General features: G+C 44.4%; 1 protein-coding gene across 6 annotated transcripts; it reads left to right on the forward strand.

The window, feature by feature from the left end:
- The first annotated feature begins 401 nt into the window (after window positions 1–401).
- On the forward strand, window positions 402–4,753 carry LOC125516755 (uncharacterized). 6 transcript variants are annotated; one of them, XM_087527708.1, is made up of 5 exons: window positions 402–1,008; window positions 1,075–1,229; window positions 1,815–1,860; window positions 1,986–2,169; window positions 4,478–4,753. In XM_087527708.1, exons 1-5 carry the CDS (start codon window positions 871–873, stop codon window positions 4,525–4,527), a joined length of 573 nt encoding a protein of 190 aa, XP_087383834.1. In that variant the 5' UTR covers window positions 402–870; the 3' UTR covers window positions 4,528–4,753. The 6 variants fall into 6 exon arrangements, with proteins under 6 accessions (XP_087383834.1, XP_087383838.1, XP_087383835.1 ...); XM_087527712.1 differs by having other exon boundaries at window positions 1,079–1,229; window positions 1,815–1,856; XM_087527709.1 differs by having other exon boundaries at window positions 403–1,008; window positions 1,986–2,084.
- The last annotated feature ends 5,813 nt before the right edge of the window (window positions 4,754–10,566 follow it).

Below are 10,566 nucleotides of genomic sequence, written 5' to 3' on the forward strand. Positions count from 1 at the left end.
AAAAACACATTTTGGTCACTCAGAAAATGGAAAATGGTTCTTTTGCGCAAAGAAAATGAAAACCTCCCAAATCAACATTGTTTGTCATCCCTAAATACACACATGTACAGAATATTGGTTTATTTGAACTAAATATAAGAGGTTAAATGTTTACCTGAATAAGAGGGCACAAACTATAAGAGAAAAAACAAAAAATGCTTAATTCTGATTGGTGGAACCAGCTATGGCATGGATCAATGACATGGCAAACATCTGTCCATCCATCCATCCATCCATCCGTCCATCCACCCCTCCGCTCTCTCTCTCACAAAGCAAACCCATATTTCTCTCGCACAACTAACCCTAGCGATCCACCTCTTCCCTCCCCTCCCCTCGCGCAACCGCCACCCACCTCCACCACGCCTTCCCACCCACATCGCCGCCGCTGCCGCTGGCCTACGCCCCCCCCCCACACCACCGCCATGAAACCTCGTCCTCACCTTCTCTCCCCGGTCGAGCAGCAGCAGGTCAGGCGGAGGCGGCAGCCAGATCTGCCACGTTGATTCCGGATCCGCGCCCTCCCCACCCCCGATTCATCTCCAAGCCCGCCACCGACACCCAACCCCACCCCTACCGGCGACCTCCCATAACCCCATCACCACCGGCGACCTCCCTCCCTTGCTACTCAACCCAACCCAACACCGATTCGATTCAGTTCAGAGACGAATGCTCTCCCACATCGCCGCCGCCACACACCTTGGTCCACAACACCAACAAATCGCCGCTTAAGCTCAGTGCGGCGGTGGTGGCAGTGACGTGCGTGTGTGCCGCTTCTCTCTCGGCTAGATCCGCCGGTTTCGCTTCCCCCACTTGCTCTTTCCTGTCGGTGCGATGCGTTTCTGCTTCTCTTCACTGGTTGCTCTCCTCTTGTGTTGCGGCTATGGCGCTCTAGGCGTAGTCTGTGCGTGGGCGCTGATGTTGGTTGCTTGCTGCAGCTCTGGTTTTGACTACCGGTGGTGGTTGCGACCGGTACGCGCGCTTTTCTGTTGTTTCCCCTTGTGTCGGGAGCTAACTGCCATCTCTGGTTGTGTGCAGGCAGGTGACCAGCAGGAGCGCGGAGGAGGGGTCCTTCAGTTGCCGCCATGGCTCAGATCTTGCTCCATGGAAACCTCCACGTCAACATCTTCGAGGCCTCATCGCTCTCCCACCCCGCCCGCGCTAGCATCGGCGCCCCCAAGTTCATCCGCAAGGTACTTCCACAGTCCTACTCACGGATCATTTCTTATTTCTCCCTTCATTTTATTTTCTTCTTGTCCAAGCCGAATCAATTAATTGATCGTTACCACGCCCGACTAGACGTGCTAGTCTACAATATTAGTACATGGTAAAATGGTGCGGTTAGGGAGCTATTTTTTACTAGTACCAGTAAAAAATAACTGAAAATACAGAGAATCACTTCATATTTATCCAGAATCGTTGCTAGAGTTTTGCTTATGCCGGCTCCTACCGTAGTTGATAGATGATTATGATAGTTGCCCAGTAATTTAAAGGTTGGCATGATCATGGTTACATATTCATTCCCTGAATTGTTTGATGTATGCCATGTGTGTTTCTGTAGTCATGCCCATGATGTGAGTCTTCATGTTCTAAACTGATCTTTGTACATTTTAAATCAATGAGTGTAGGTGTGATCTTTGTACATTGTGAGGTTCAAAACTAATATCTCCTCTATGAAACAAATATTTCACAAGGCCTGCTCTGCTTTGAGTTGGTTCGAATTTGAATGGTTCGCCGTGTGTAGGTGTGATCTGAATTCTGAATGGGTCTTTTGGCAGGTACATGAAGGCCGGGAGCGCCAAGGCGCACCTCACGCGCGGGTCAGTAAGTTATTGTTCGTTCGTTTTTCATTCATTTTCTAGATCTTGCACGCGAGGTGTTTGTTTGAATGTGCCGACGGCGTTTGATTGACTGATTCATTGTTGGTGAACTTTCTGGTATGCATGTAGATCATGGTGTACCAGCTTTGCAAGGGCGTTGCTTTTTCCCATAGACGCAGTGTCCGGCACCATGACCTTGAGCCACACAACCTGCAAATTGGTGGATGGGTTGGTATCCTCTGGTTTGATCCCAGCAAGTGGAAGTGTTCTCTTTTCTTTATCAACCAAAGGCACTTTCTTCTCTCATGGATGGGTGGGACTCCATCAATTTAGTATTAGTTTAGGTGTTAGTATGCTGTTGATGCTTGTGTTGATGCCATGCTTTTTGTCTTGTCATGTGCTGATATTAACTGGCAGCATTATCTCCCATGATTGCTTTCTTGCTTGCTTACTCTATAACATGTACTGCTAAAATATGTTATCCTACTCCATGATGCTATATCATTTGCAAATACTCCTGGACATCAGCTCCCATGATGTTGCATTAGCTATAATCTGTACTGCTAAAAGAGGAGTGTAAACTGGAGTAATTTTTTCAGCCATTATCTTTGTTTTCTATTGGGCGGATGCTCTCCACTGGAGTACAGCTGGGTACTGCATCTCTTTTTGCATTCCTTTTTCAGTTAGTGCTTGAACATTTTTTTAAGATGAATTGGAATACTTCTGGACAGTAGTACATGGAGTATAGCTGTAACTTCTTGCAGTATAGCTGTAGCAGTCCATTAGGAGTAGTTTTGCATCAGTAGCATTAGGAGTAACTTCTTGCAGAAAATCTTTGACACATATTGTCATGCATCAGTAGCATATTTGCTTGTTTTGGAGCAGCGATTAAACTACTCCATGTCAAATAAACCTTGCTAGGTGAATCTTTTCCATTAATTAAATTTTTACTGCTTGGAGTAGCCTGCTTGGAGTACTTCTTTTCATGGAGCTCCTTGTAGTAATTTCTGATATGCAGTCAGATTAGCTTGGAGCAGTAGCATTGCTTGCTCTGCTATTCTCTTCTCTTCTTTTAATTAAAATTAGCTAAACCTTTTCCTTTTCAGTTAATTAGAAATAACTGAAACTATTCCTTTAATGCTTGCATAAACTATTTTAAAGATGAATTGAAGTACTCCTTTAATGAAGGTTTTGTGTAGTCTATTGCTTGCATCAGTACTTTTAAAAATAAATGAATTATTTCATTTAAGTGTACTCTGGACAACAGTAGTATAGCACTTGCTGCTGCTTTTAAGCTTGCATCGGTACTGGTTGCAGTAGTTTAGTGTAGGACAACAGCAGTATAGGACTTGGTTACTGCTGTTAAGTTTTTATTTATCTTCTCTCTTCTCTTCTCTTTGTCTGCTGGAGTAAACTTTTCCAGTATACTCCTAGGAGTAAACTTTCTGTGCTGGAGTAGGAATTGCTATCAGGAATAGCAGTAGTGATTTGTTTAATAGCAGCAACAACAACAGTGCATATCAATTTATCATGATGACAACAGTAGTGCACACCAATATCAATACAGTAGTGCACAAAGTTCATCAAACATCATGCAAGTTCGATGCATATCAATTTATCATGCTGACAATAGAAGCATGTGGACCTATCATCGTGATTTCGTATTTCAGTTTGTGGTAATCTAATGATGTTTGATGTCTATTGGTTGTTGTATATGGGCAAGAGGAATTGAATCTTGTTGTTTTCTTTTTGATGTACACACATGCAAATGGTTGACACTCATGAATAGCAAGCAACCATACTAGTTACTCCCTTCGTTCGGAATTACTTGTCACAAAAATGGACGTATCTACAACTAAAATACATCTAGATACATTCATTTCTTGGACGAGTAATTCCGAACGGAGGGACTACTACCTAGGTGTTCCAGAGATTGTTGTAATATTTATGTTCTTTTTACTCCCAGAATTATTGCGCGCTCATACTGTCATCACATTGCTTGTTTTTCTTGCTGCATAAATGTATCTCAAGCATTGTGTTGTATTATTTATGTTCTTTTTACTCCCAGAATTATTGTGCGCTCATACTGTCATCACATTGCCTGTTCTTCTTGCTGCATACATGTATCTCAAGCATTGTACTTCTGTGTTTGCTTAGGCGGATAACCACTAAGTGATTACAATTAATGTGTACTTGTGAATTCTAAGCTTATATTGGTGTCTCACGATCACTTGAAATTGACTGTGGTTTTAGACCGGAACACTATGTTTGTTCAACGAGTGTCCATGTTGTGCGATATATGATGCTGCTCTGTTGTGCACCTCTCTTTTTTGTGTGCTGCATCATTGTAGATATGCTTGATAGAGTAAATGATTTCAATTCTAGTTCTGGATGTGTCCAATGCAAACATTACTGTTAACTATCCAGTTGATTCTGAAATGTCTCATTAAGTTCATTTCAGATGGTTATTTCTGGATTTAGTACCAATTTATTGTTGACCTGGCCTATGCTCTGTACCTTGCTCCGTACCAATTTATTGCACTATTCTATTATTTACTGTTAAATATGCTGTTAGATTTACTTTTATTTTGTTCCTAATCATTTTGTTCTATAATGTGCAGATGCTGGCCTTTCATGTTTTTTCACGAGCATCAAGACAAAGAAGTTGTAAGAAGCATAGTTCTAGCTCATTGGAGCTAGTTCTGGGAGTAATGAAACCCTTTAGGCTGATCCTATTTGTATGTGTGATGTAGCAGAACTTGTAGGGCTCATGTGATACTCATGTGGTAGACTGTACACTTGTAGAGTTGTTATCTAATTGTAAACTTGATGCTGATCACATTTGTATGTATGTTATCTGATGTAGCAGATTGCTTCTTGCTGTTATTTGAAGTATTGCGTCGGTTTTCTGTATTGGTATATTGAAATATGAAGAACACGACCTTGACAGAACAAAGAAAAACAAAGGCAACACCCCAAAAACAAAGGTGCATAAAAAATAAAAATAAAGGCTACAACCCAAAAATAAAAGCTATAATGTTGGGCCTGGCCCATGTAGCTGACCAAAATTAATAGGGAAAATATATAAAAGGCTGAATTATTGGGCTCGGGCCATCTAAAACACCTAATCGGACCGGGCTGAATCTTGTCAGTGACCTTTTGAATTGGTCGTAATTTTGCCATGTCAGATTGCCATGTCGGATCCGACGTGGCCTGGGTAGACAACCAGTGACCAAAACAAAAGGTCATGGGTTCAACGACCTTCTGTTTTGGTCGTAAACGTCTATGACCTTCTCACAGAGAAGGTCCTTAATTTCAGTTTACGACCGCCAGCTTTTGACCTTCTGTTTTTGGTCACAAAAAGGTCGCAAATGAAAAACAATGACCTTTCAGTGACCAATAGTCAAGGTAATAAGTTGACATATTTCTTGTAGTGGATGGGTGTTATGAACCGGGACAAATGGCCCTTTTTCTACTAGTGAGAAGGACTCCATGGTTAACCTCGCCGAGACCATCATTGACCACTGATACGCCAACATGAAAGAAGACAGCGATACCAAGGACCTGAACACGTGGGAGGTACCTATGAATCTAGCCTAAATAACCTATGCAGCCAAGGACGCATACGCATGCTACGACATTGTAACGCCCCAGATACAACTTTCCATATTTATAACTCCAACTCTTTCCTTTTCTGGAGATGCGAGATGTTTTTCCCTTCGTGGTTGGGTTTTTGCCTTCGTTTTGCATTTGGTTCATGTCATGCATTTCACATCATGTCATCATGTGCATCGCTTTTGCATTCGTGTTCGTCTCATGCATCCGAGCATTTTCCCCGTTGTCCGTTTCGCAATCCGACACTCCCACATGCACCCGGCGCACCCCTCTTGTCTCTTTCGTGAGCGGGTACTAAATGTTCTCGGAATGGACTGAGATTTTCCAAGTGACCTTGGTACACTACCGGTAGACCGCCTGTCAAATTTCGTTCCATTTGGAGGCCGTTTGATGACCCAACGGTTAACCGGGTAACCGCAAATGCCCTCTTTGTGTTGCAGCCCAACACCCACCCAAAACAACCCAATAACCTATCCAAACCTCTTCCATGTCCTCCATTTTCGGATCATGATCGTGTGGGCGAAAACTACACCTCATTTGGACACTCGAAACTCCATCTACCTATAAATTTGTGCACCCCCCTCAAAATTTGGGTCCCCAAACCCTAGCTCCACCCTCCACCATCGCCGACACGTCCGGCCCGAGCCGGACGAAACCTGCTCCCGCCCGCGGCCTACCAGAGGGCGCCACGTGGCTCCTCTCCGCCCACCGCTACCAAAGCCCGCCGAGCCTAACGCCGGCCCCCACGGGCCCGTACGCCGCCGCCCGCGCGCACGCCCCCGCCTGCGCCCCAGCGCCTCCTCCCGCGCCTCAACGCCGGCCGCTGTCTCCGCCGCTCCGCCCATCACCGGCCGCCGCTCTGCCCGCGCAGCCTCGCCTGCCGCGCGCCTCCGCCGTCGCACTCCCGTAGTGCCGCTGCCTCGCCTCACCAGATCCGCTGCCCCAAAGCTCCGGTGACTCCCTCCTCCGCTCCGGCCACCGTCTTCTCCCTCCCCGGCGAGTTCTCCGGCGAGTTTCTCTGGCTTGCCTCGGTTCCCATGGGAAGAACCCTAGATCTGAGGGGTATATTTTCCTCTAAGTCCTTTTCTGTAACTTTTTCATTCTTTGTTTATTGCGTCATAACTCCATGACCGTAGCTCGGTTTCACGCTTATGATATATAAAAATGTTCATTATAAGATGCTGTTGATTTCATTCCATTGTGCCATGCTTTTTTGAGTCCATCGTGATGCCCAAATCATTGATGCAAAAGTGCTATAAATGTTTACTCCTGTTAATTAGCAGATTATGATGTTTTGTCATTTTTTTCACATTTGATCCGTGCTTCATATGGGCATGAGCTCTACATGTGTTTTGAGCTATGTCATTCTATGTTTACAGGGGTGCTTGCCATGTATCTTTGTGATCAATGTGGTTACTAGCACAAGGATGCAAAGTAGCCTTTGTGATATTGCTGATTTCAGGGACTTAGGATTTTGCTAAGTCATTTTCCTGCTGTTATTTTGATGCCATGTAAACATGATACTACAGTGAGATCCATGCTTGTTTTGAGTTGCTTCAGTAAGGATGTTTTGAACATATGGTTATGCTATATCCATCGATGCCCCTTTTTGTAATTATGGAGTACCCTAGCATGTCTTATTCCTGCTCTACTTTTGCTAAAATTGTTCCTGGCAGATTGTTTACATGTTAATTAATTTTGCCATGGTTGTTGCTAGTGATCCATGCATGCTATGAACTTTCTCTTACCATGGTTAGCTTCATGAACATGCCTTCTTGCTGTTAGTATGCTTATCATGTCATGCAATTCTTTGTGGTGAGTGATGTGAGCTCGCAAAGATGCCTTCATAATGTTGTTTATGCCATGCTCAGTTTTCTGCCAAGTCTGTAACTGTTAATAAAACTTGCTATGTTTACATGGGTGCCATCATATCTTCTGTGCCTTTTTGGCTCATGTTCAGTAAGGGAATTTTGTTCTATGCATTTAGTAGATTCATGCCATGCCTTTTTTTGCTATGATATGTTCCTGTAGCATGTTGTTTGCTTTCCCTAAACATTGCTTCCTGATGTTATTTCTGACATGTTAGTATATTCACTAAGTCTGTGAACCTGATATCTTTTACACTTTTGCCATGCTTGTTTGAACCTACTCTTTTGTGATTTCGCCATAGCTCATTGTTCATGTTTTGTCAAGCATCTTGAGTACATCACTTCCGTATGCTCTGTTGCTATGTTGGAGTGCAGTAGCTTAGTTTCTTGTTGCATTCTAGATGGCATCGTGCTGTTAATCGCAGAATTGTGCCATTCTTGTTTTGCTTGCCATTTGCAAACTATGCATCCATTTCCGGTGATCTCTATATCAATTTCGACCGAAATCATCTCATCTTTCTAGTGGCACACTTGGTTTTCCAAGTTGATGCCTTGTTCTTTCTTTACCTTCCGGAGCACGCATATGCATTGCATATCATGCCATGTTTTGCATCATGTTGCTTGTGCATTGCACCGTGATTGATTGTTGGTCCTTTGCTTGTGTTCTTGCTTTGGGTAGAGCCGGGAGACGAGTACGTGATCAAGGAACCTGTTGGGTACGCTACCGAGGATCAAGCTTTCGACAACTCTGAGAACTTTTGCAGGCAAGATGACCATACCCTCAAAATCACTTCTATCTTTGCTTGCTAGTTGTTCGCTCTATTGCTATGCCACGCTACCTACCACTTGCTATATCATGCCTCCCATATTTCCATGTCAAGCCTCTAACCCACCTTTCCAAGCAAACTGTTGTTTGGCAATGTTACGCTTTTGCTCAGCCCCACTTATAGCGTTGCTAGTTGCAGGTGAACTTGAAGTTTGTTCCTTGTTGGAACATGGATTTTGTTGGGATATCATTATTATCTCTTATTTACTTTAATGCATCTATATACTTGGTAAAGGGTGGAAGGCTCGGCCTTATGCCAAGTGTTTTTTTCCACTCTTGCCGCCCTAGTTTCCGTCATACCGGTGTTATGTTCCTTGATTTTACGTTCCATATGCGGTTGGGTGTTATGGGAACCCCTTAACAGTTTGTTTTGAATAAAACTCCTCCAGCAAGGCCCAACCTTGGTTTTACCATTTGTCACCTAAGCCTTTTTCCCTTGGGTTCCGCGGACTCAAGGGTTACCTTTATTTTAAACCCCCAGGCCAGTGCTCCTCTGAGTGTTGGTCCAAACTAGAGCCCCTTGCTGCGCCACCTCGGGGAAACTTGAGGGTTGGTTTTAGTTGTATGGATTTCTTATCTAGTGTGCCCTGAGAATGAGATATGTCCAGCTGCTATCGGGATTTGTGGGCACATTCGGGAGGCTTTGCTGGTCTTGTTTTACCATTGTCGAAATGTCTTGTAACCGGGATTCCGAGTCTGATCGGGTCTTCTTGGGAGAAGGAATATCCTTCGTTGACCATGAGAGCTTGTGATGGGCAAAGTTGGGACACCCCTGCATGGTTTTGAACTTTCGAAAGTCGTGCCTGCGGTTATGGGCAGATGGGAATTTCTTAATAGCCTCTTGTTGAGAACTTGACACTTAACTTAATTAAAATGAATCAACCGCGTATGTACCCATGATGGTCTATTTTCGGCGGAGTCTGGGAAGAGAACACGGTCTTGTGTTATGCTTGAACGTAAGTAGCTTCAGGATTACTTCTTGATCACTTATAGCTTCTCGACCGTGCATTGCTTCTCTTCTCGCTCTCATTTGCGTAAGTTAGCCACCATATATGCTAGTGCTTGCTGGAGCTCCACCTCACTACCCTTTCCTACCCTTAAGCTTAAATAGTCTTGATCTCACGGGTGTGAGATTGCTGAGTCCCCTGACTCACATATACTTCCAAACAGATGTAGGTGTCGATGATGCCAGTGCATGGGACGCTACCGAACTCAACTGGGAGTTCAACGAGGATTCGGGCCATTACTTTGTTTCTTTTCCGGATGATCAGTAGAGGAGCCCAGTTGGGACGATCAGGGATCTAGCATTTGGGGTTGTCTTTCTTTATTTTGGTTCCTTAGTTGGACCTTTGTTTGTACCTTGGATGATGTATGATATATTTATGTATTGTGTGAAGTGGTGATTGTAAGCCGACTCTTTATCGCTTTCTTATTCGGTACATGGGATGTGTAAAGATTACCCCTCTTGCGACATGCCTACCATGCGACTATGCCTCTAAGTCATGCCCCAACACGTGGGAGATACAGCCGCATTGTGGATCTTGGACATGAGGGCGTGTCTGCTTCCCATGACCGACGAGTACACGGACAGCCGCAACGCCATCATGATCAAGCGTGCCAGGAAGGTCTAGATGTTGTACTTTATCTCTTTATAAGCACCTTTATCATCTGAGTGTTTCATGCATTAGCCTATGTGTTGTAATTATCTGTTTTGTCCGAAATATTTCTTTTAAGAACGCATTGACATGTTTGCTTTTTAGTGGCTATTTGCTTATGTATGTTATTAGTTCACTTGTCCGTTAAAAAAACTAGTTCACCCGGCTGCCATGCTTTGAATCTCCTTCCTGCCAACATATTCCCCTTCTGAGGTGGACCCAGGAGGTCTCGTACACAAACATATGGGACCAACAACCTATCCATTTGTAGTTCTTTATTCTTTTCAATCTTTCGTCCTCTTCCTATACAGTGGCTGGCCATCCCTCTACACCCACACATTGTCCGACGGCGACAGCTCTACCAGCCAACTCTGTACCCGAACAAGTCAACACTCGTACTCCCCTCCGCCTGCGTCTTCCCCCGCTTCGATTCATTCGGTCCGAGGTTTCGAAGTCGTCCTCCGCCTTGGTGCTCTCGCCGCGGCACCGCCGTCTGTCGTTCCCAACATGGTCAGCAAAACAAGAGGAATTGGGAGACAACTGTTCGTCGAGAGGATGACAGTCCCGGGCTCACCAGGTCCATGGCCTAGGTTTTGTTGTTTAACATGGGCAGCCCATGACATGTTTCAACATTTTTTGGATCCAACAGGTATCAAGCGGCCTCTCGGCCTCCCAACCTAGCTTGTCTATAACATCAGTAGCCCAAGTTATGTTTGTTTTTTAAAGACGACATACAACTCGGTTCT

This window comes from Triticum urartu, chromosome 6A (genome assembly GCF_056163025.1).
Source record: "Triticum urartu cultivar PI428250 chromosome 6A, HENAU_Tu73, whole genome shotgun sequence".
NCBI classification, from domain to species: domain Eukaryota; kingdom Viridiplantae; phylum Streptophyta; class Magnoliopsida; order Poales; family Poaceae; genus Triticum; species Triticum urartu.